We start from the raw sequence: 25,345 nt of genomic DNA on the forward strand, positions 1-25,345 counted from the left end.
CTTGCCTCCATCAGGGCCTCATCCTCACCCCCTGCTCTCTTCTCTCAGGACTATAAATCCAGCTTTGAAGACATCAGTTGTCTCCTGCAACTTGAGCCCAGGAACGGCCCTGCCCAGAAGTTGCAGCAGGAAGTTAACCAGAGCTTAAACTAAACACCCAGAAGGGCAGCGGGAAACCTCTGCCTGAGCTCCCTCCTCCGTGCCTGCTCCTAGGACCTCGCCTGCCCCAGAGTGAGCTCTGAAGCAACTCAGAGGTGATGGCTTCCCACCTTGTAAGAGGCTTAGCTCGTTCAAATTAAGCCCAGTGTAGTAAAAAACCAAAAACGATGTTTTGCTGGAATGGTCCCCACTAGAGCCCTATTGTCCCCCACCCCACCCCCCCAGACAGCTAGCAGGACGGCAGAAACAGGTCCTCCTCGGCAGAGCACTTGGCTCTGTCCCCGCCCCAAGCATACTACCAACCGCTGCCCTTGTAGCTTCTTCACCAGACCCATCTCACTGTGGTCCATCTGAGCAAACCGAGCTCCGGGGTGGGGGCGGGTGAGGGATAAACCAGAAGACCCCGGCCCACCTACACCCAAAGCAGCCTGTTGAGCTGGTTCTCCAGGGCTGCCGTGCCCACCCCGTCCTTGGCAGAGTCCCCTGTGTTCTGAGCCCCAGTGCCTTTTGGCGGGGCCCTCCTCTGGTGGGGATGCGGAATCCTGACCCGGGGGTGGCTTTGCCCGTGGCTCTGTGCTGCTGCACCTGCACGGAGGTGCCTGAGGTGTTTGAAGAGTCCAGGGGTGAGGGCACTTCCAGAGGTGGGCCTTTCCAAGAGAGAAAGCCCTTCTCGAAGGCAGTGTTCTTCCAGTTTGGGCAGAGACTTCCTTTTGACCTCAACAGTGGCCCCCTCCAAGCTTCTTGGTTCTTTGTAATACGAACTTAATTTGAACTAAACTGATGTCCAACTGTATATTTGAGCTTTTGCATTAAACATCTTTCTTGTACAAGAAAGGTGTGCTGTGCTTATGTTTGTGCTTTTTCTGCTCTGTGCTTTGAACTTTGCAATAATAAAAGCCACTGCCTGTTCAGCGCTCATCCACTCACTGAACACACTTCCTGGAGTATCCGCATGGGCCAGGCTCTGTGTATAGTGCTGGTGAAATCATAGTCAACAGACATGGTCCCTGCTCTCAGAGGGCTGAGGCTCTAGTGGAACAGCAAGAAGGTAATCAGATAATCCCAGGAACAAACGGCAGCCAGATTGAGCGTTTTAGAGAAGCCGCCACACGATGCTTTCCCTGCCTCACTGGGGGGATTGGACCCTGTGGAGGGAAAGGGGTCCCTGAGGAAGTAGAGCTCGAATTGAGTTCTAATGTGGGAGTTTAACTGGTAAAGAAGGCGGAAAAACAATCCAAGCAGACAAAACAGACATTTGTCAAGGCCCTAGGTAGGAGGACAGGGTGAGGACCAGGACCAGAAAGTACCCCTCGAGTTCACAAAACGGTGTGGATGAGGCTGGAGGGCGCTTTAGGATTTGTCCAGAACTAAGGGCTGCTACCCTTTCCTGGGCTGTGTCCCAATTAAATTGTTTTCCCCTTAAGCAGAAATTTGAGGACTCTAAAGACAGGGTTTTCATTGTCCCTTTGCTCCCTGTCACATAGCGTGTTGAGCACCACTCAGCACACCGATTCTGACCTTTTGGAAGGATGAGTCTCTCTGCTGTGTGAGCAGCCACAGACCTCTGAGCTAAGCAGATTTCAGGGTCTGGACAGACTCTGTGGGCATGGCCAAGGGACTAAAGTGGGGAGCTGGACCCCTGTTATTGCTCCCCGCCTTTTTTTTGAGAGAATACGCTTTATTATATTTATCACACTTAACTGTTTTTTAATCATTTATCTGTTGCTGGACATTTTGGTTGTTCCTAATTTTTCACTATTATAAATAACTGCAGGGAACACCTTACATATAAATGTTCCTTCTTTTTTAGTATTTCCTAGGAAATTTTTTTTTTTAACATTTATTTTTGAGAGAGCACGAGCAGGGGAGAAGCAGAGAGGGAGACACAGAATCCCAAGCAGGCTCCAGGCTCCGAGCTGTCAGCACAGAGCCCGATGTGGGGCTTGAACTCAGCAAACTGAGATCATGACTTGAACTGAAATTGGACACTTAACCAACTGAGCCACCCAGGCTCCCCTCCTAGAAGTTTTCAGAAGTATTTGAATAGTTTCATGTGTATTTGTCATATTGTGACGCTGGTCTATTGTCCTCTGTCATACCACTTTATATCCCACGAAGATAATAGCAGCTGTCAGGACCCTTGGTTTCTTCCCTTTGTGGTCATTTCTCCTTTTTATTTCCACATTTCCTATGTTTTAGATCTCTGTGCTACTTTCTGGGTGTTTTCTCTACATTTATCATCTATCATTCTTTTTTTACCCATATGTAATCAACTGTTTGACCCAGACATTGAGTTTATTTCTGTGACTACTTTTTTTGCTTCCTAGAAGTTTTAGTTATTTTTAAATCTGGTTTTTCTTCTTGTGATATCTAGTCTTAACAAATGTTTTTCCTTTATGTGTTTGAATATTATAAATGTCGTTAAGGTATTTTTTAGATCAATTATCTTGAGCTCCTTGGGTATGATTTTTTTTTTTTAATGTTTATTTTTGAGAGAGAGTGTGCGTGCACAAGCAGGGGAGGGGCAGAGAGAGAGGGAGACACAGAATCTGAAGCAGGCTCTAGGCTCCGAGCTGTCAGCACACAGCCCGACGTGGGGCTCAAACTCACAGACCGCGAGATCGTGGCCTGAGCTGAAGTCGGACGCTCAACCGACTGAGCCACCTCTTAGGCAGGCACGTCTCTTACCTGATTTGAGGCAGGTTGAGTGGTGCCATCCATTCACAACTGACTTTTTCTTCTTGAAGTCTAAAAGGCAAGCATCTTGATTTACTAAGGAAAACATAGAAGGTAAAACCAGGACCCGGGAAGGGATCCTAAAGCAATTCTACATGGGTTCTTCTCTGATGGTGTTACAGAGCCCTCAGCCAGCCAGCCCAGAGCCTACAAGTAGTTGCTGCTTCCGGGGTGTATACCTGCACTGCAGGGTACTCAAGCCCGGGGTCCAGAAACCTCCGTGTACGTCACATGTGGGCACCTGTAGCTTTAGCTCGTCTCGGTGCCGTGTGAAGACAACCGTTCAATCCCACACTGAGCCACTGCCTGGTGGGCTTCTGCTCCTCTGGGGCCATTCCAGACGGTCCTGCTCAGTTCCTGGCGACCTTGGTCTGGCGCACACACAGCTTCTCCCATAACTCTTTGGGCTTCTGTTCCTTCGAGCCACATCCCCAACCCAGTCAAGTCCACCCTTGGCTCTGGCCCACCTCCCTCAGACACAAGAAGGCCTCCTGGGAGACAAGACAGTTTGCAGCACTTTTAATGCACAAAAGGAAAGGGTGACAGGCTGGCGGGGGTGGGGGACCGGCCTTCATTCCACATACAGAGCTCAAGTACAGATACAGCCTGAGTGGGAAATAAGTTACAGCTCCCGGGGACAGAGAGCCAAGAGCAGGAAGCGCTGTTCAGCCGAGGGAGTGAGGATCCCGCCGTCTGGGGATGAAAGGAGAGGAATGAATCCTTCTAACATACAGCAGACACCTGGTCTCAACGGAGAAGGCAGAGCAGACGAAGCAGGCCACATACACAAGATAAATTCACCCAGTGCCCAGGGACAGCCCAGCCTATCCCCAGTGACGCCAGGCAGGGCAGCTGGCGAGAAAACACCCGCACTTCGCACAGCGGTCAACACTCATTCTCATCCCACGGTCTGTCCGCTCCTTTGCGCCTCGCAGCTTCCCCCAGACTCCTCGGTGCTTCAGAGAGCGAGCCGGCGCCAACATGGTTTCTCCGCGGGTTTCTCAAAGTCAGCCCCTGCCTGGCTCTTCCCAGCTTCTCTTGGGCCCACCGCTGCTTCCATCTCCGTCTCTCCCACCCCCAGCCACCCACCTGGTTTCAGAGCACATTCACTTTTGTCAGCTCCGCGGCCTGGTGTGCCTGCAGCACCGCCAAAGCCTCTTCCACCTGTGGGTCGTGAGCGGGGGTCAGTGCAGCTGCCCAGCGGGGTCCCCGGGAGAGCCCTGGCCGCCCACTGCCTCCGCGTGCTAGATGCCACAAGTCGCCTCCCTCCACGGCACTGCCGTTTGTGAGCGCCCGTGATGAGCGGGTCGTCGGTTGCCTTCTCCAGACAGACGGACGCCGCCGGACAGCTGGGAGAACCTGAGCCCGGTCCTCAGTCAGAACACTGCTGCCCGTACTGACACCTTGCACGTGGAGCTGCAGAGAATTAACCTGGAGGGGCTGGAGGGGCCAACCCCGAGGCCTCCCGCTCGCAGATGCAGCCCATACAAGCTGGCATCAGCGGGAAGGTAAACTTCGTCCAGGCAGCAGCCTGCTAAGTCCTCTAGGAGAGGTGTTCGTCATGAGCTCTCCTCCTATCCTCGCGAGGCACCCTGCCACCCAGGCCCCAGCCCACCTTGGCATTGAGGGACTCAGGGGACTCCAGCATGAGCAGCAACTCCGAGTTGTCGATCTCCAGCAGCATGCCCGTGATCTTGCCAGCCAGCTGGGTGTGGGCATCGTAGATAAGGGGGTACAGACGCTCACCTGTACAGAACACCTGGCTGATACCCCAGCAGCCCCAGGGAGGCAGGGGGTACTGTGGAAGGGAGCAGTAAGGCATGTGGTGGGGGGTCGTCCCAGAACTGCTCCTTCTGGGCTGTGTCACTTAGCCTCACTGGGAGGCTCTCTCCCAACTGTAAAGTGCGCAGAGCAAACCCTGCTTCGGAGGCTAGTTTGAAGAATCAAATTTGACATTCTACATGAACGAATCTACACAGAGCCTGACACAAACTTGGTTGGTGTTTAAAGACTACTCTTGTTTGGGGCAGCTGGGTGGCTCAGTCGGTTAAGCATCCGACTTCGGCTCAGGTTATGATCTCACAGCTCGTGAGTTCGAGCCCCGCATCGGGCTCTGTGCTGACGGCTCGGAGCCTGGAGCTTGCTTTGGATTCTGTGTCTCCCTCACTCTCTCTGCCCCTCCCCTGCTCACACTCGTGCTCTCTCCCTCCCTCAAAAATAAGTAAACATTAAAAAAAAAAATTAAAGACTACTCTTGTTCATTTTGCAAGAAATAGTTCCAATACACACGTTGAGATTCTAGACAAGACAGGCTAAGGCTGAACTGGGCTTTTTTGGGGGTAGGAGGAGCCACACACACGAGACAAATTCACCTTCCGCCATCAGGCACTTCTGGTGGCAGAGCCTAGCGTTGGTGGTCAGCCCATCTTGGCCATGTGTGGAGGGTCTGGCCAGGATTGTGTGCTGGGTGGGAGAGTTTCCCCGTGAGGAAAGTGAAGAGGTTTGCAGAGAACTGCTAACAGAGCCTTCTGCTTCCATTAAGCCCATTTAGAATTTTCCTTTGAAGAGTGGGTAGTAAAGTGGCAAAACCCCAAGTGAGCCGAGAAAACAAGTGGAGGGAATCGGGACGGACTTCAGAGAGGTTCTGGAAATCTTGGTGGCCGTGAAGGCAAGAACCTGGCAAGTTATTCACTCAGCAGTTAGCGGCATCCTTTAGCAGGGCCTGCCGTAGACACTGGGCTGGAGGAGAATTGCACAAGGAACTCGCAGTCCAGTGGGGAATGCGTAAATACGAATTTCTGCACATTTATTTCCCACCTCCCTGCAGCGGGCACTGGGAGACAGAGGACATGTGGTGATGGCTTCTTCCCATTCAGGAGATGTAAGAAACAGCAACACCCACCAACAGAAACCCTTAGTCCTGGCCGCAGATCTGCCCACAGCTGGGATCTCTCCAAGCCTGTCACGGCCCTTGAACAGCAGAACTGAAGAAACCTCAGGACCATCTGGTCTGACCAGTGCTTTAAGACGAGAGGGAAGCCGAGGAGAGCAGAGGCCTACCCGGACCAAGCCACCCGGCAGGTTGGTCAGCGGCAAAGCTGGACCTTGTCCACGTGTCTGACCTCCACTCAACATGTTTCCTGCCAGGCTGGCCAACTCCCCCTGCTTCCTGTTCCAGCCACTCACCGATCATCTGCTTTTGTTCGTGCAGTGGCGCTGCGGCCAGCATGGACGCCGTCAGGGGCTCCTGTCCCGGGATGCGCACAGCAGGCTCCTGGACCTGCAATGGTGCCGGGGACACATCCCTTAACCACCACAGATGGGCAAGGCCTCAAAACCCTCACCCTGTCAGGTGAGCACAGGCCTCCAGGAAGGCTCTGGAAGAGGGGAGCAGGGGGCAAGGTATGGACAATCGGGTGGGACAGAGTCCCTAACAAGGGCACAGTGGGATAGACAAAGTCACCCTCTAATTCAGACGCCTTCCACGGTGCCAGGAACCTGTCAAGGCCCCATTGGATGTTGCCAAGTGAAAGTCACACATTACTAACCACTTCATGCCAAATAAGGCACTTTTTATCAAGTAGCTTTATGGCCACATCCCCAGCATACTTCTGACCTTTCCCTATTCTGGTAACTTTAAAAGCATGTTGCTGTTTAAAGACTACTCCCTTGTTTCTTTTGCAAGGAAGAGTCTGAAGTATACACATTAAAATTCTAGACAGGATACGATAATGCCGAGTTTGAGACTTGGGCAGGAAGATAAATACATAGCCTTTTAATTTAATCACAGTAGGTATTTTTAGTTCTGTTTTGTAGATTAATCCCATCCCTTCAATATTCAGCATATCGCTAGGATATTTTTCCTTGCTGCTCAACACTGAATACGAAGGAAATACAGATTACTTTTGTTAATAATCCAGGCAGAGCAAATCATAATTAATAAACCAAACATGATCTTGGCTCTTTCCCTCCTTCTGTTAGTAAGGTGGATTGTTTCTCAATTGTACACGTTACTAAACGAAACTTTGCTCATGTATAATTCAAGAAGAGAAACAAACAAACAAACGAGGGCCATTGCCTTAGCCAAGGTTCTGAGCCAAGGCCCCAGGAGCCCAGACTAAGAGGGCAGTCAGGGCAGCCTTACCCCGTGGTTGTATGTTGCTGAGGAATATTTGTGTGTCAGCAGAGGCCCACTTGGTGCAGGATATCCCGCCCCGCTGGCTCCTGTGGTCTGGGTACCAATATTGGCTGTAAGGAGTAAGCAGGGGAGTTAGGGCCTGACAGTGATCTAAAGCCAGGAAGCCTAAAGACAAGCATTCACGTAGAATCCCCAGCACCGACTGTGAGGCCGGCACACAGATGTACAAACATTTGCCGAGTGAAGGAACAGATGTGCTGGCCTTACAGCTCAAACCTACGCCCTTGTTCACAGCTGCCGCAGTACTTGCTAAGGTTCTGATGTGATGCTAAGCCCCGCTATGTGTGATCTCATTCACCCACACGACAAAACAGGAGGGCTATTTTCATCCCTATTTTAAAAAGATGAGGTAGGTGATCAGATACAGTAGTTAGCGAGGCCACAGAGCGAGTTGGCCCCAGGAACCGGGTCTGTGGGACTCTGGAGCCCACACGAACTACTGTGCCTCATGGCCTCCAAAGTCAGCTCTACCCTCCAAGAGGCAAATGGCAAGGTCACCACGGAGGCCAGTCCTGACTCCCCGCCTGTGCCAACCCAGCACCAAGCCCCTATCCCACCCTCTGCGCACACCCGTTCCTCTTGACCCAGCCCACACTCACCCACTCTCTGGGTGTGGGGCACCGTGGGTGGCACCTGGGTGGAGGCCTGCCTGACACCGCTGACCTGCGCCGGGGGGCGCCGCAACATGGCTGGTGGTCGGATCATTGAGGCAGCTGGAGGGTAGGTGGCTTGTGGCACAAAGAACACGGAGAGAAAGGTCGGTGGGGCAGGGGCAGGACAATCAGAGCGGCGCACTGCGCCCTGAAGGTTCTGGGGTGAGAAAGGCAATGGGTGGGAAAGGGAAGTAGAACATTCGCAGCAAAAAAGATGGGTGAATTCACCTAGTCAGGCAGACCCAGAACTCCAGGGAAGGGGAGTGTGTGGAAGTCTTCAATTACAAAGCCGACTTGTTTTTACACAGAGCCCCAGGACACACAGACCGCATGATCACACCCGCTGGGTCCCCAAGCAGCTGCAAGGGAGGGCGAGCTCTGCTCCCAGAGAGGGGCCGGAGGGGCAAGACTGCCATGGGAGTGCGTTCTCATGGTCACAGATCAGACAAGTCTTGGGAGCTAACTGAAGAGAATGGCTGCACCGCTAGTCTTTCACAAGGTCGGCACTGCTTGGGGCTTTATGCACACCTCATTCAGAAGGGGAAACTGAGGTTCAGAGAGGTGAAGTTACCCACCCAAATGAACACCCTGGGAAGTAGAGCCAGGCTTGCCCCCAAAGCCTGTGTTCATAGCCCCAGGTTCCACGCTGCCCTGAGGGGTCCACTGTCCGTGGGCCAGGCTGAGGGTACAAGGGGCGGAGTCACTCACACGAGGGTCTCGGAGGCTGGGCCGTCCACCTGGGGGCAGGCTGCATGGGAGAGCTGGACGCATAGTACGCAGTCTGGGCAGGAGGCTGTGCAGGAGAAGACTGGGGGTGAGGGGGTCGCGGGTGAGAAACCGCGTCCCCTCATGGACACCCCTGCGGAAACTCCACCACCCCCCCCCAGGGTTACTGATTAGTAAAGACCCACAAGCTGGGATGAAATCTCCACTACCCCAGTTCAGGCTATTCGTTAGCCCTGAACCTTCCAGGGCAAGGTCTCAGGTTCAATCCTTGCCCCTTATCATCAGAGCCACTGGCCCAAACAGCAGCATAAAATCGTGACAGACCTACTCAGACTTGTGCCAGCTTAAGCTACTGCTAAGAGGAGTGGGGGGTGGGGCGCCTGGGTGGCGTAGTTGGTTAAGCGTTCGCCTCCTGATTTCAGCTCAGGTCATGATCTCACAGTTTGGGAGTTTGAGCCCCACACTGGACTCTGTGCTGACAGCATGGAGCCTGCTTGGGATTCTCTCTCTCCCTCTCTTTGTCCCTCCCCTGTTCATGCTCTCTCTCAAAATAAATAAAACTTCAAAAAATTAAAAATAAGTAAAAGGAGCAGGGGAGCAGATACGTCCATCCCCGCAGCTGCAAATGGCCAACACCTTTCCACTCCCTCTAAGTCCTGGGAGCTCCCTTCCCAAGGGGGGCTGCTCAGAGCACTGGCCTCCAGGAGAGAGGTTGGCAGGCAGCCCACAAAACAGGACCATCTAAGTTGGGGAAATGCTACATGCTCTCTGCTGGTTTGGGAAAGTCCTGACGCACACCAGCACATTAGGGTAGAATAATGTGTGCGGTAAAGCATAGTATAATAAGGAAAGCTAGTTCCTTTTCCTTAATGCATGGTTTCTCAAACTTATTTGACTAGGGAGCATCTTTTTTAGCACAACACGAACCTCTCCCTGGTTGGGGACACACACTCTTACCCCCCGTTACCAGGTGGGGTTAAAGTGGCCTGCCTGCCAAGTTTCCAGCAGAAACAAGTTGAGAAGCTACATCTACCTGTGAGGCTGTCTTCCTGCTCTACCTGGCTGTCAGGGAAGGGGTGCAGCGGGGTTCGGGCAGGCCATCACCTGGGGCACAGCAGGCAGGAAGTAGCTGGCGGGCTGCTGGAAGGAGCCCAAGAGGGGGCCACCCAGGGCCCGCACAGTAGACAGGCGCTGCATGTACTGGTTGGTCAAGATGGCCTTCCGTTCCTCTTTGCGCTGGGCCAGGGCCACGTACAGCGGCTTGGTGCCCACGATGCGCCCGTTCATCTCTGTCACGGCCTTTGTCGCCTCTTCTGGAGAGGAAAAACACACAAAGCCAAACCCCTTGCTGTGGCCACCCTCTGTCATCACCTAAAAGCAAGACAAGACAAGGGCTGCTGGGGGTGGGGAAGGAAGACTCCTGGGGCTGTGTCCCCCTCCTCCCCCGGGGCCCAGCCGGGCAGTGAGCAGGCCCAGGAGAAACTGTCACCCTGACATTGACTGAGGCCCACCGCATGCCAGATGCCGGACTGCCTTCTTGCTCCACAGGCGCCACCACCTGATCATGGGGGGCACCACGACTCCCGCTTCACAGGTGACGGAAGCGGGGGCTCAGGAGTGACTTGGCTGAGACCAGTCAACTTGCTGAGGGCTGCTCACTGTTTTTTTAAAAAAATTTTTTTTTAATGTTTATTTATTTTTGAGACAGAGAGAGACAGAGCATGAATGGGGGAGGGTCAGAGAGAGAGGGAGACACAGAATCTGAAGCAGGCTCCAGGCTCTGAGCTGTCAGCACAGAGCCCGACGTGGGGCTCGAACTCATGGACCGTGAGATCATGACCTGAGCCGAAGTCGGACGCTTAACCGACTGAGCCACCCAGGCGCCCCAGCTGCTCACTGTTTAACAGGACATTCCCTAGAGTCCGTGAGAACAGCAGCATTTCAGAATTTTTTTTTTATGTTTAAATTTTCTTTCTGAAATGATTTTCCTAGGCTGTGATGGAAGGCCGGTTTAAATGGTATCTACCCTCATCAGAGGGGCTAGGATGAAGAGGACAGTTTAGGATTGGTTAAAACCAAGAACAGGGCAGGGGTCCTTAGCCAGAGCCACGATCTTAAACACTTCGTTTGAGGTCACTGTGATGAAAATCTGCATTTCGACTACCCTCTGGTTATTTTAATTCTTAGGATTCTTTAGTTCATTTGTGAAATTATGGACATAATAAAAATGTTCTTAAGAGTTAGGTATCCTAGACTCCAATAAAAACTTAGATTTGAATGGGGGCACCTGGATGGCTCAGTCGGTTAAGCATCTGACTCTTGATTTCAGCTCCGGTCATGATCTCAGCGTCGGGAGGTGGAGCCTTGTGTTGGGTTTTGCACTGGGTGTGGAGCCTGCTTAAGATTCTCTTTCCTTCTACCACTCACACACGCTTGCTCTCTAAAATAAACTTGTAAATAAATAAATAATATTTATTTATTTATTCAAAAAATAATTAAAAAATTAAAGTTAAAAAAAAGGTATGGAATATAAAAATTAAAAGGTTTAAATTTATACTTTTTGTGCCTATTCTGTTAATTTTCTTTGTGGTGGAAATAAAAATCCTTATTACAACTGGGGGGGAAAAAAAAAGGTGGGTAGGAACTTGTCCAGGGTCACCCAGCCTGTGGACACCCATCAGCCAGAATTTGAACCCAATGCAGCATTCCGGTGCCTTCCATTGCCTCTGCAAGGCACTGAGCCAGATTCTTTAGGAGAAATCTGGGGACTTCTCCTTCTGGGGAAGGCATTCTTAGTGTTGTTATTAAAATAACCTTTTTATTTTGCAATACCTCTAGGTGTACAGAAAAGTTGCAAAAATAGTACAGGGCAGCCGTCTTTCACCCAGGCTTGCCCCAATGTAAATGAGTCAGAGGGACTTGGCCGAGACCAGTCCACATGTGTCAAAACCAGGATGTTAACATCGATACGGTTGTTATTAGCTACAATGCTATTGACTGAACTGCAGATTTCATTGGGATTCCACTAGTTTTTCTAATATTTTTTTTCTCTTCCAGGATCCAATCCACATTGCATTTATGGTTCTTAATTTTGGGGGTAGGGGGAGGTCTAGACACGGGCCTGGCCCATGCATTTAGATTTGAACTGACATACTTTTTAAATCTGCTCTATTAAAGCCCATTCTCTACACATCATCAATTTTCAAACTGCACCTTGCAACCTATTCATACGGGGGCCTGACCCTGAGGGTTCACAGATCCCCCCCCCCCCCCCGAGGGAGGCCAGTGGATAGAATTCAGGGGGTCTGTGAACTTGGATGGGGGGACAAATGGCATCTTAATTTTCACATTAGTGTTTCCTTCTATTTTGAACACAGGCAACAAAAATAGGGGAGTCTTGGCTGTGCTTGTGATTTTGTCAGGAAGAGAAAGAAGATATTTTCATATGTCAACCACTGCGGATCTCAAAATATCATTTGTGCTAATTGGTACCTCTCTAGACCTTCTCGTTTGATGTAATTATGAACCACATACTGCTGTTACCTTAGCATTTTGGTAATTTTCTTTTAGGCATTTAAGAATATTCTCAGAAGGGATTTGTAGGCTATCATCAGCCAAATTTTCTTGACACAAAAGTATTGTCTTAGCAAGGTAATAAAAACTTCTGTTAGGTAGTAAATAATGATAAAATGCACTTATATAGCTTCTATGAATGTGACAGTGTTATTATCACTTTATATACTTTAACTCGTTTTCATAATCACTGTATTTTATATATAATAGAAATCATATAAATATGTAAGCCTACATAAAATCCCCATTTTATAACCTAATTGGTCAACTAACAAGATAGTGCCACAACTCTAAGTAACCCAGATTTTTAGAATTCCCTCCACTCGAGGAGTCCTCAAGGAGGTGGGTGAATCCCCAGAAATTATACACAATGTGTGAATAATCAGATCACTATTTTACCACTTGTTGTGGGCAGGCGCTCTACATGCTGACTCTTTAGTGCTCAGGACACCTCGAGAGGTAGGGAAGGTTGTTCCCACTTTACAGATGGGTAAACGGGCTCCAAATGGCAAAGTCACTTCCTGCGGATCCTACAGCTAGTTAATGGTAGGACTGGGATTTAGACCACAATACTACCCAAATTTATACCCAAAGTATAAATTTGCTGGGCAAGAGGGCCCACAGCATTTTTATAATGTTTAAGCAAATTTATTGATGCTTAATTTACATGTCCCACAGCTCGGTCACATTTGAGTCCTTAACTCAAAAAACTGTTAGAACCTCTTCCCCAAACACCAGGCATTTAAAATTGGATTCAACAGGGGCGCCTGGGTGGCGCAGTCGGTTAAGCGTCCGACTTCAGCCAGGTCACGATCTCGCGGTCCGTGAGTTCGAGCCCCGCGTCAGGCTCTGGGCTGATGGCTCAGAGCCTGGAGCCTGTTTCCGATTCTGTGTCTCCCTCTCTCTCTGCCCCTCCCCCATTCATGCTCTGTCTCTCTCTGTCCCAAAAATAAATAAACGTTGAAAAAAAAAAAATTTTAAAATTGGATTCAACAGGGCTGCCTAGGTAGCTCAGTTGGTTAAGCATCAGACTTCGGCTCAGATCATGATCTCACAGTTCAAGCCCCACATCAGCCTCTGTGCTGACAGCCCAGAACCTGGAGCCCACTTCGAGTTCTGTGTCTCTCTCTCTCTGCCTCTCCCCTGCCCCTGCTCACACTGTCACTGTCTCTCTCTCTCTCTCAGGAATAAGTAAACATTGAAAAAAAAATTTTTTTTAATGTTTATTTTTGAGAGACAGAGCATGAGCAGGGGAAGGGCAGAGAGAGAGAGAGGGAGACACAGAATCTGAAGCAGGCTCCAGGCTCTGGGCTGTCAGCACAGAGCCTGACGCAGGGCTCAAACTCACAAACCATGGGATCATGACCTGAGCTGAAGTCAGATGCTTAACTTACTGAGCCACCCAGGCTCCCCAAGCATCTGACTCTTGATTTTGGCTCAGGTCATGATCTCGCGTTTCGCAGGATCAAGCCTCACAGCAGGTTCTGTACTGACAGCATGGAGCCTACTTGGTATTCTCTCTCTCTGCCCCTTCCCTGCTCTCACTCTCAAAATAAATAAAAATAAACTTAAAAAAATTGTATTTAACAGAGAAAGAACTTCCTAAGAACCCAACCATTGCATCACATGTGCTGGTCTCCAGCCCCATTACTCACACTGATCTCTTTGGAAAGTTCCTCATTCCCACCTGCAGCTCCCTACCTCCTCACAGCCAAGCCAAATGTGTCTCACACTTCTTACAGGAAGCCCTCCTTCCTGTTTCCCTGGGCTACCATACCTCTGCCTCCAGTACTCCCACCCTCACTACAAAAACACCTTATAATAGATTTGAGTTAGTGATGTGTGTGACTTCCCCACTTGACTATAAGCTATTCGAGGGCAAGAACCACATCTAACTTGTTACTGTATACTTCCCAGAGGGCCCGGTAAGACAGGAGGTGCTTAAGGATGGAATGAATGAATGCTGGGTCATCTTAAAAATCACCTGGGGAGCTTTTAAAATAAAATGCCCAGGCCCTACTCAGAGATCTTGAGTCGTCTGACTCAGGTGTCTGTCTTTAAGAGCTCCCCAGGGGAGTTTTAATAAGCCAGAGTTGAGAACCATCCAATGAGCCCAACACTCTCCTTGTGGGGATGAAGGTCAGAAGACATCTGCTAAAAGTCACAGAGCTACTGAGAATAGCCAATCATCACTTATCAGGTGCTAAGGGGGCTGGGCACGTGGTAGGTGCTCAGTAAATGGGGAATGAATGAACGAATGAAGAATATAGCAGCCCAACCTTCTCATTTTCCAGATGGGGGGACGGGGGTCCGAAAGACAACAAAACAAGCAGTGGAAATTCTGAAACATGAATTTCTAGAATCTGGCATACAGTAGGCACTCAATAAATGCTTATTAAATGAACCAAGGTTACAGTGAGCCCCAATAAGTCCAGCTGTGTGATTGGGACTGGACTTCAACCCTCTTCCCTTCCAGAGCAGACAAGGCTGCAGATGGACGTCAAGTTCCAATGGGGGGTCAGACATAATCCCCCCCAAACTCTTAAAAGGAGTAGCTCAGCACCAACTCCCTGGAAGAAGGGGTGTATAGGCAGCAGGAAGATGGAGGGGCAGGCTCTCTATCCCCTGTAGGTGCCCCCCCCCCCAGCCCTCACCTTGGCACTGGTAATCACTCCATAGGGAGAGAACTCTCTTCTCAGCTTCTCATCATCGATGGAGTCATCCAGGTTCTTAACATACAGGTTCACACCCTAGAAAGAGAGGTTACTGTGGATGTGTCCCTTCCCCTCCATGCCCCAGGTTTCCTCATGTCGGGGACCAACGTAGGCCACGGGGGCCCTGGAAGCCTTGGCCACCAAGCCTCCTGCTTCCAGTCTGGCATGGCACCCACGCCCCCAGCCGGCGTGCCCATCACTGGAAGCTGCAGCCCCCAAGGCCCCTAAAGCCAGCTTCCTGGGGGTGGGATTGCTGGAGAAAGGCTTCATATTCAGGACCCTCCACACACACACTCACATGGCTGCAGCTGTCACCAGGGGTCTGACCCTCACCTGGTAACGGGTCAGCCGGTCCTGCTTCATCTGCTCGAACCTACGCTTCAGCTCATTCTGCCTTTCCACCCGCTTCTGGGCCCGGCCCACGTACAGTAGCCGCCCTCTCACCTCCTTCCCATTCATGTCCGTCACGGCCTGGGCAGAGAGGGAGCGAGCGTTCTTGGTAACCACCCCCATGAGGCCCTGGCCTCCAGTCCCTGCAAACCAGGCCAGCCTTGTTAGCTGAGAATAATTAGTATCAGGATAAAAGCCACTTAAAGAATCCACTTTTTTTAAAAAATGGGACAAAATTTCAGAGTAAACCATAAATTTAAAAAAAAAAAAACTTGATTTGCGCTCTACTTTAAGAAGTGAAATTGAAATTTGCAAAGTTTCCCACAGTTAACCTTTAGGTTCTTAACTTTAGGTACACACTGATGATCTGAACAGAGCAGGGAGAATTCTTTCAAAACGGCATGAGCACATAATCAACATCCTTCACTTCATGCTGGATTTCACAGCACAAAGAATCCTTTTTGCTAACTACGAAGGCTTTCGTTTTTGTTAAGAAACATGTCTTAACCCTTTTTTCTTCTTCTTTTCTTCAGATAGCTGGCCTAAGCATGCCACATCCTAAATGGTCAGTGGCTTTGATTGCACGGAATCCTACATCTTCTACAAGATGTGCAACTTCTCTTAATGCATTTATACTGAACTGAATTTACATGGACTTATCTGCAAAAAAAAAAAAAAAAAAAAAAATCAGCAAAAAGGTAGACTCGTGTACCAGCTCGATGGTTAGGATTAGACACTAGTGTTAGTGAGGAGATGTTTGAAAAAGGGCCTTTTTTAAACGTAAGCTCTAACACCCAAAGTGGGGCTTGAACAAAAGGGAATTTTTTAAGTGGCCAACTAGTTAGTAAATATTTTTACATGAGGATATTTCCTTACCTAAATATGCAAATCTATGTAAACATAGTCGAAGGCCACAGAAACTGCTAGTTGTACGTCAGTCTTTAAGGTCATTACCTGGGTTTTCTATTCTGTTCCACTGGTCTACATGTCTATTTTTCTGCCAGTACCACACTGTTTTGATTACTACAGTTTTGTAATATAACAATGGAATATCACTCAGCGATTAGCAAGAAGGAAATATTGCCATTTCAAGGTCATAGATGGAGCTAGAGAGTATAATGCTAAGCAAAATAGAGTAAGGCAAATACCGTATGATTTCACTCATTTGTGGAATTTAAGGAAAAAAATGAGCAAAGGGAAAAGGAGAGAGAGAGAGAGAGAGAGAGAGAGAGAGAGAGAGAGAGAGAGAGAGAGAGAGAGAGAGAGAGAGAGGCAAACCAAGAAACAGACTCTCCACTATAGAGAGTAAACAGATGGTTACCAGAGGGGAGGGGGCGGGTGGGTTAAATAGGTTAGTTAACATATAGCGTAATATTAGTTTCAGGTGTACAATATAGTGATTCAACACTTCATCACCCGGTGCTCATCACAAGTACACTCCTTAATTCCCATCACCTATTTAACAAGATTTCATTGTTTTTTATGGGTAATATTCCATTGTGTGTGTGTATGTGTGTGTGACCCCACATCTTCTTTATCTACTTGTCAACTGATGGACACTTGGGCTGATTCCATAACTTGGCTATTGTAGATAATGCTGCTACAAACATCAGGGTGCATATAGAATTGTTGAATCACTATATTGTACACCTGAAGCTAATATAACACTGTACAAAAGAAAGTCATGCTTACAGAAATCATTAACATAAAAGTCATTACCAAGGTCTCTAAGACTGTGGAGTCTATAGACCCCTGAGGCTTCACCCACCTATTCCAACTTGTCGTTTTACGGGTGAGCAAACCAAAGCCTAGAGAGAGAGTGGCATTTGTCCAAGGACACACAAGAAGTCACCTTTCGAAAGGAGCCATTCACTTAAGAACAAGACTTCTGAGTCAGAAAGAGCTGGTTCTAATCCCCACGTTGCCTCTTGCTAGCTACCACCCTGTGGAGCCTGAAAACGGTTTAGCCCACACTGGTGAAGCAGCGAGGAGAGCGTATGCAGCCCTCAGCACAGTGCCCGGCCCATGGCAAGTGCCCAGCAAGAAGTGGCTGCCGTCAAGATGGCACCAGGTAGGGTCTCTAGCCAGAACCCACAATGAGCTGAGATCCCCCTTGTCCAACGGTCTTCGTGGGGCAGCATCCAAGGAAAGAGCTTTAGGGTAGGAAGGCAAATGGGACAACATCACTCCAGCTCGGTCACTGTGTGACCTTGTACCATTCACCTGTTCAGCCAATAGGTAGCTAGTACGTACTGGCAGGTGCAATGCTGGAGATTTAAGGGTGAGATGAGATCCGGCCCCCACCCTCAGTCCTATTACATGGAAATCTGTGTTAATGATGGAGAGAGACAGAAAGGGCACCTCACCAGAAGCACGGGATGGAAGAAGAGGCTCCTCGGTGGAGGGAAAGCATAAGCGGAGACCCACAGGATAAGCACTAAGTAGTCTGAAGCCACGCCGTCTGATACGGTGGTCACTAGCCGCATGCAGCTACCTGAGCACTTGAAATATGGCTAGTCTGAGTTGACATGTACTGGAAGTACCAGGTTTCAAAGAATCAGTACCAAAAAAGGGGGAATGTAAATATCTGTTTTTATATTGAATACTCACTGGAGTGATAATTTCAATATGTTAAATTGAATGGTAGACATTATTAAAATCAATTTCTGGTTGTTTTTTTTTTTACCCCTTTTAATATGGCTACTGGAAAATTTTAAATCTCGTACGTGGCTCCCATTATATTTCTACTGGATAGCACTAATCCAAAGAGTAAGAGAAGGGAAAGGTTTGAGAAACAGCATGTATCTGCAAAGGCCTGCGAGCAAGAAATAACCTAAGCGCTTCCCCTCCCTGGCCTCAATCCCACCATCAATTCAAGAAGAGGGTGGTGGCTGTCTCAGAGACCCCTCTACTTCCCCTGGGTGACAAGAATCTATGAAAAGCAGTCAGCCTTAGGGTTTAGAAGCACCAGGTGAGGCTGCAACCTTCTGCCTTCGCCACAGGCAGGCAGGGCCCTGACTGTTGTGGGCCCAGGCTGGGGAGGAACTTTCTTCTCCTCTGTGGGCAGCTGGAGCCCCCTCCTCCTGATCTCCTTTCTTCCTAGTACTGGTGTGGTACCTCCTCCAGGAAACGGCCATGGGGAGGCTCCTACCTTCTGGGCTTCCTCATGCTTCTCAAAGTTGACAAAGCCGAAGCCCCGGGAGTGGCCGCTGTCATCCCTCATCACCTTCACACTCAGCATCTTCCCTGGGAAGGGCCAACCTGGCTCAAAGGGGAGTTGGGGAAGCCCCAAGATGCTCCCCTTCCTTCCCCCAGTTCCTCAAGAAGCTCCAGAAAGGCCCCTCCGCCCAACCCAACCTGGGGACAGAAGACAAAGTGATGCCCGATTCCCTTGGGGAACACGCCCACCAAACTGGGAGAAGAGGTCCTGTAGGCCCTGCTCGTCCACGTCCACGTGGAGGTTCTTCACATAAATGTTGGTGAACTCCATGGCCCGAGCTCCCAGCTCTGCTTCCCTCTCCCGTCGAGACTTGAAGTGGCCAACAAAGCTGTGGACACACTGACAGGGTAGGTAGCTGCCAGCCATTAGTCACCCCCATTCCACCCAGCAACCCTGGGTCACTTGGGTCAATTGCCATCAGCCTCCAGGCACCTATATCCCTCATCTAAAGGCTGGGAAGGGCAATACTCTTTAGATGGATTACATCCAAGGCCAGACCACTTCTGACAGCCAAGATTCTATGTTCTAGCATCGGGTTAAGAAGATTTCATTCTATGGGGCACCTGGGTGGCTCATTCCATTAAGTGTCGAACTTCACCTCCGGTCATGAGCTCGCAGTCCGTGAGTTCAAGCCCCACATTGGGCTCTGTGCTGACAGCTCTGAGCCTGGGGCCTGCTTCGGATTCTGTGTCTCCCTCTCTCCCCTCACCCCCCACTCATGCTCTGTCTCTCTCTCTCTCTCTCAAAAATAAATAAATGTTAAAAAAAAAAAGATTTCATTCTTGGGGCGCCTGGGTGGCTCAGTCAGTTAAGCATCGGACTCTTGTTCTCAGCTCGGGTCATGATCTTACGGTTCTTGAGTTCAAGCCCCGCATCAGGCTCTGCACTGACGGCGTGGAGCCTGTTTGGGATTCTCTCTCTCTGCTCCTCTCTGTCTCTCTCAAAATAAACTTTATTTAAAAAAGATTTTATTCTTGTGGCAAATGCACAGAGACCTCCTACCATACACCAGGCAGTTGAGTGTACATGAGGGAAGAGCAGGAACTAAAGAGTCCCACAGAGGAGGGCTTGAGTCCCCACTCTGCAGTTGCCTACCAGTGTGACCCTGGGCAAGTTACTTCACCTTTCTGAGCCTCAGTGTTCATTCTTATAAAACTGGGGATGAGGGACACTTGGCTGGCTTGGTCGATAGAGCATGAGGTTCTTGGTCTCAGGGTTGTAAGTTCAAGCCCCATGTTAAATTAAATTTTTTAATTTAAAATTTAAATTTAAAAAATTGTTCTTAAATGATTTTTGAGAGACTGAGTACGAGCGGGGGAAGGGCAGAGAGAGAGAGAGGGAGACACAGAATCTGAAACGGGCTCCAGACTCTGAACTGTCAGCAGAGAGCCCCACGCGGGGCTCAAACTCACGAACCACGAGATCATGACCTGAGCCGAAGCTGGACGCTTACCCGACTGAGCCACCCAGGTGCCCCTAGAGATTACTTTAAAAGAGAAATAAATAAATAAAATAAAAACTGGGGATGAAACTCAGATCACAGGCATTTGCTTATTCACTTCACAGGCACTGGGTACACTAGAGAAGCAATAGTGACAGAACCAACATGGTCTACACATGGGGAAACACATCTAGGAAAGTATCCTAGATTACGGGGAAAAAAACAGGAGAAAAGTTAATGGTGTCTATGGCACACGTAGCACAAATAAGCTGTAGCTGGCACTACAGATGGAACAGCGAAGGTGAGCTCGGGCAGACGGTGGCTAACGAAGGTCACGTCCTTTGCAGAACTGGGGAAAGCCTGCCGGGCTCAGTTGCATGGACAGGAGCCGCCCCCAAGAAACTGGCCAAGGTAACCCTCAGTGCATCTTCCGGCTCAAAGCCACTTTGCCTCCACGGCACCGAGCGTGGGGCCGGCCATCACCGGGGCAGAGTCACAACTGGGGACGGGGAACCCCAGAGCAGGGTCTCTCCAGCATCTGCAGCTCAACTGTCCCGTCCGTGAAGAGGGGCGGCAGGGGGTGGGGGAGGGATGCCGCCCTTAAAGGTATGAAGATGGTGGGCTAAGCCCAGGCCTGCTTCCCTTCCTGTCCCCAAATCCCATGAAACGACACAAAAGGTTTACGAAAAGAATTTTCACAGCCATGCCAAGAAGGCTGGAAAACAGATGAAGTCACTGACTCCAGGGGTGACGTGGCCACTAGCTGTTCCTGCTGGAACTGCAAAATCCCTACTTGGAGCAATGCTCTCACGAGTATTGGCAGCCCCGTTTTGACTTGGGGAAAGGGAGCTCCTGAGACCCCGAACTCTGCCGAGGTCACACTGCCAGGAGCGTACCGGCTGCAGCTTAGTGGCTGGTGCCCATCAGACGGTGACGGACGGCATCAGCCCCCCTCCCCAGGTCGGCCGCGGCCCTGCCCCGCCCCGCCCCCCCCCCCCCCCCCCCCCCGTCCCCCCGCGCACCACTCACACTTTGCGGTCATTCAGCAGCATCCCGTTCATGGTGACGATGGCCTGCTGAGCGGCCTCGTGGGTTTCAAAGTGGACGAAGCCGAAGCCTCGGGAACCGTGATTGTCACACACCACCTGGGCCACAGGGGAGAAGGACAGAGGCAGCATGCAACCGAGGATTCGGGTAGTAAAGAATGGCACAGGTAACAACTGCTATTTGAGTGTTTGCTCTGTGCCCCACACACAGTCCCTCCACCTTTAACTCAAGCCCTGGCTCTTCCATTCAGATTTAATCACGGTGACTGGGGCCCCCACTCTGGGCCGAGCACCACTGAGGGTATCACATGCTCATCTTGTTACATTTTACTATAAGAACCCCTCCAGGCAATTCTGAGCCTCTGAGCCCCAGCCTGATTGGGGAAAATAGGAATAAATGACTAGCCCAAGGTCACTAGCCAGCCATGCTTCTGATTATTATGGCTACCACTTAGACGGGGAGCAGAGTACCAGGTATCCTTACGTTGTGAAGATTACCAGACGTAAAACACAGGCACAACAAGCCTATGAGGTGGCTTCTACAACTGCCCCCTTTTAGAGGAAGCGGAGGTACGGAGAGCTTAGAAAACTGGCCCAAGGGTACATTGCTAGCCAGGAAGTGGAAGTGGCAGGATCTGAACCCCAGGCACCGAAGTCCAAGGTCTGACCGACTCTGTGGCGCTGACTCTGCTCAGCAGCTGGCCGCACTACAGGTCTGGTTCTCTTCCCACTGTGCTACGGAAACCTTTCCTGGGCCTTTGACTGCATGGTCACTATGCTTTTCCCTCAGAGCCCCATTTCCAGCTATTCCTAAAAGTGTCACCATCTCCAACCAGCCTGAGAGATCCCAGGGCGGGGCTGACATTTGTGTGCCTTGCAGCTAACCCGGCCCAATGGCCCACAGCAGGCCCTCAGTAGGCCTCAGACACTTGCCTGAGTCACATACAGCTTTCTGTCCAATCCATAGGGGTCCAGAGGAAGCCTCAAGGCTTGGCTGCCAGGATGGCCTTAGTTAGCAGCCCTCCTATATCCCTTTATAATTTCTGTCCTGTCTCTCTGAATCTGGGCTGGTCTCAGGACTTGCTTTGGCCAAAGAAGGCAGTAGAAGCAGTGGTGTGCCAGTTCCGAGCTTACATCTCAAGAGGCCTGGTGAGCTTCCACTCAGTCCCCTGGGCCACTGCCACGGTCACGAGAATAGCCTGAGCTAGCCCGCTGGAGGAGGAAAGACTGTAGGGAGGGGAGCCGAGGTGCTCCAGCTGACAGCCAACCGCCCTCTAGAAGCAGAGCCAGCCAGCTCTCAGTGGGCATATGAAGGAGCCCAGCCAAGAGCAGAAATGCCCGGCTGAACCCCGTCCAGATTGCCCACTGCAGAATTAGGAGCTGAATAAATGGTTGTTGACAGCCCCTAACCTCTGACGTTGGTTACGCAGCCAGAGCTGACTGATACACAGGCGGCCTCTGATGGATCTGCGAAGAGACCAACTGAACATGCTCGCTGCGCCTGAGCTGTACCGAAAAGCCATGGGCTGCGGGGCAAGGCGTTGCTCGGTGTCCCTCTACCATACAGGTACGCGACACAGACCCTCCCCCGCAAGGGGGCACACCCACCTTGCAAGAGAGGATGTTCCCAAAGGTGGAGAAGGTGTCATATAAGGCCTTGTTGTCTATGGAGTCCTCCAGGTTCTTGATGAAGATGTTGCCCACACCCGACTTGCGGAGTCCCGGGTCCCGCTGGGACCACATGATGCGGATGGGCTGTCCTCTGATCACTTCGAAGTTCATGGTGTCCAGTGCCCGCTCCGCTGGACAGGAGGAGGAGGAGAAAAGGGAGCAAGTAAGGGTATTTCTTTCCCTGAGCCCGGAGGCGCTTAACTGGAATCAGAACAAAGAAAACAGTGCCACTGTCTGGGTGTCACTTGAGAGAAGAGCCTGGAGCCTCAGAGGAGATGAGCAGAAATAATTAACGTGCATGGCGCTCCTCCCACCCTCGTGTTGGGGTCCCATTCAGCTCCTCACAATAGCCACGTGAGCATGGATTCGTAGCCCCACTTCACGGAGGGAAACTGAGGCTCAGAAAGGGGGAAGGATCAGTGGCAGAGCAGGTCTACTACGGTTTTGAGAGCACGTGGGGTAGATAAAAAGGGAAAGGAGGGTCCTTTAGACAAAGAGTGGCAGCAGTTAGGGGAAATGAAAGCTCAGAAGTGTGGAGAGGCAGAGCGGAGATTCAATCCCCAGCAGCAGGACTCTGGGGGATAACACCTCTCTGAGCCTGTTTCTTCACCTGTAAAGTGGGGATGATGAGACTATTACCCACCTTCCCGCATCTAACAAAGGGAGAGAATACCACCCACCCCCGGGTTGAAAATTAAATCAGGTATGCGGGGCACCTGGGTGGCTCAGTCACTTAAGCGTGGGCCTTTGCCTCAGGTCTCACGAACTGTGAGATAGAGCCCCCCCATGGGGTGGGGGTGGGGGCCTCCTTGCTGACAGCGCAGAGCCTGCTTGGGATTCTCTCCCTCTGCCTCCCCCACTCCCCCACTCTCAAAATAAATAAATAAAGTTAAAAAAAATCAGGTATGTAAGGTGCCTTGCATTTTGTGCCTGGTACAAAATAGGAGTTTGGTAAATGGTAGTGTGTCTGAGAACAGCACCCTAGGCCCATTCTCCGGCCACTGCTACGGCCTGCTCCCTGCCAGTAAGAGGTAAACTTTCTCTTCCCTGGAGCTCGATTTATACCATCTGTGAAGTCTGGCAAAAAGGTCAGGGCGTGCAGGGCTTGGAGGAAGATGTTAGAGGCAGTGCGGAGTAAAGCAGAGAGCGAAGGAGAAGGCTCTCTGGGATCCAGCTCAGTCACCTGCTGGGAAGCCAGCAAAACCACCCCCAGCAAACCCCCAGTTTAGGAAACCTCTCTATCCACCCAGGAGACCCAGAGTAAGAGTGGCGGCTTTTGAACTTGGCTGGGGCAGCCCGTTTTTGGTGGTTTCTGGAGTCTCATGCCTGAAGGTTATAGCTACCATTCTTCTCTAAGATTAGCACTTACTGAGCCCTCCTGCTGCACCAGATGATACTGGAGAGACGTCATAGACACAGTTCGTTCCTTCCACGCTACTGGGGGATAAGCCGTAGCCCCATCTCACAGAAGAGGTACTGAGTGTGAGCTCTTGCTCCGGCTCACAGCCCGACCTGGCGCTCTCAGTCTTTATCCTCTCCACTGTCAAAGTGTGGCCGTAACCACCTGGCAAGCTCTAATCAATCCTATCGGCTCTGAAAAACTCTGTTGGGGCCTGGAGTGGAGGGGTTTTCAGGGTTCCCCAAGGAGGAGCCTCTTGGTGCAAGCTCAGGTCTGGCAGCCCCGCAAGGCGGGAGTCCAAGGCCCAGCTCTCCTGGCTTCCCCACTCCACCTGTATCCTCCCCAGGTGCCTTGACTTTCTCACCCTCCCGACCACTCTGCATAAGGTAGGTGCGATCCCCATTTTTCAGACATGCGACTGAAACTCAGAACGGTTAATTGCTCAGTCACACAGCTGCCGGCCTTCTGATCCGAGGCCGGCGTGACCCCTTAACCCCTTAGCTGTTTTCACTCAGCCTTTATAGCTCTTCTCTGTACAACGGAGCACCAATAAAACACACGGTGAGCTCACACTAATTGCTCGTAGCGGTCTCAGGGGGCTCTTAGGGACAGGGCCCCTTCCAACCCCTTGTATCTCTGGGCCTCAGTGTCCCTGGTTGCAAAATGAGAGATGCAGGAGCAGCCAGAGATGGCAGCGGGGGCCCGAGATGCCATCTGTCGGTCGGTGCGTCTGTGCCCTCCCCCCGGGGCTCACCGTCGGCAGGCTGCTGAAAGTTGATGTAGGCGTAGCCCAGCGAGCGGCGGGTGGCCACGTCGCGGCACACGCGGATGGACAGGATGGGGCCGGCGGGCGAGAACTTCTCATACAGCATGGCCTCGGTCACGTCGGGGTGCAGGTCGCCCACATAGAGCGAGGCGAGCGGGTAGCCCGGACCGCTGGCGTTCATGGCGGGAACTGAGACGCCGCTCCGGGGCTCTCCCTCTCCGGCGGCAGCCCCTCCCTTTAGCGCCCGCCCCGCCCCGCCCCCCCCAGCTGGGACCCCTCAGCGCTCCAGGGGCCCCAGGTGGTGCCCTTGGGACCCCGCCTCCGGAGGCGGGGCGCGCCCTCAACGGGGCCTGCGGGGACGCGGGTAAGAGCGGGGCCGGATCCCAGTTCCAATCCCGAAGGTCATTGCCTTTCTGGGCCCTTCTCAGTAACAGGGATGGCTCTCTTCTCAAGCGTTCGAGGGAACCGCGCATTTTGTGTTTCACATACGAACAGAATCCCGAGCCGGAAACTCAGCTTCAAAGCTTGCGCACCTCGCCTCCTGGAAGGAGTCTTTTTATCGACACAGCCCGAATCCAGCACCCCCTCCTGGAACTGGCCGTGTGAATTGGGACTGAAGGCTCCACGTGAAAATTTGAGACCACAGAGGTCTC

General features: G+C 51.1%; 2 protein-coding genes across 7 annotated transcripts in view; one reads left to right on the plus strand and one right to left on the minus strand.

The window, feature by feature from the left end:
• Positions 1-8,870, plus strand: part of TOMM34 (translocase of outer mitochondrial membrane 34) — a 25,761-nt gene extending 16,891 nt beyond the window's left edge. The window contains exons 7-9 of one of the 5 annotated variants that reach the window (XR_006960210.1): positions 49-254; positions 5,772-6,247; positions 8,055-8,868. Coding sequence is in view for 1 of the 5 variants with exons in the window: in XM_047068693.1 (XP_046924649.1) it covers positions 49-153 (105 nt within the window). In the remaining 4 variants the exon portion in view is untranslated. Of the gene's footprint in view, positions 1-48; positions 1,071-4,222; positions 4,966-5,722 lie in introns of those variants that run through there. The other 4 variants (XR_006960209.1, XR_006960208.1, XR_006960211.1 and 1 more) reach the window with 4 other exon arrangements.
• On the minus strand, positions 3,945-24,873 carry PABPC1L (poly(A) binding protein cytoplasmic 1 like). Of its 2 annotated transcripts, none has more exons than XM_047068692.1 (14): positions 24,681-24,873; positions 22,465-22,658; positions 20,840-20,955; positions 18,558-18,697; positions 18,301-18,395; positions 15,093-15,230; positions 14,700-14,795; positions 9,577-9,843; positions 8,455-8,539; positions 7,693-7,821; positions 7,040-7,143; positions 6,082-6,175; positions 4,511-4,641; positions 3,945-4,059 (listed from the first exon to the last, which is right to left on the minus strand). In XM_047068692.1, the coding sequence occupies exons 1-14, from the start codon at positions 24,871-24,873 to the stop codon at positions 3,991-3,993; spliced, it is 1,851 nt and encodes a 616-aa protein (XP_046924648.1). In that variant the 3' UTR covers positions 3,945-3,990. The 2 variants fall into 2 exon arrangements, with proteins under 2 accessions (XP_046924648.1, XP_046924647.1); XM_047068691.1 differs by having other exon boundaries at positions 8,455-8,554.
• Positions 24,874-25,345: the final 472 nt, after the last annotated feature.

This window comes from Lynx rufus, unplaced genomic scaffold (assembly GCF_022079265.1).
Source record: "Lynx rufus isolate CCGP_SWC_20201006 ecotype Redwood Valley unplaced genomic scaffold, mLynRuf1.p SCAF_8, whole genome shotgun sequence".
NCBI classification, from domain to species: Eukaryota; Metazoa; Chordata; class Mammalia; order Carnivora; family Felidae; genus Lynx; species Lynx rufus.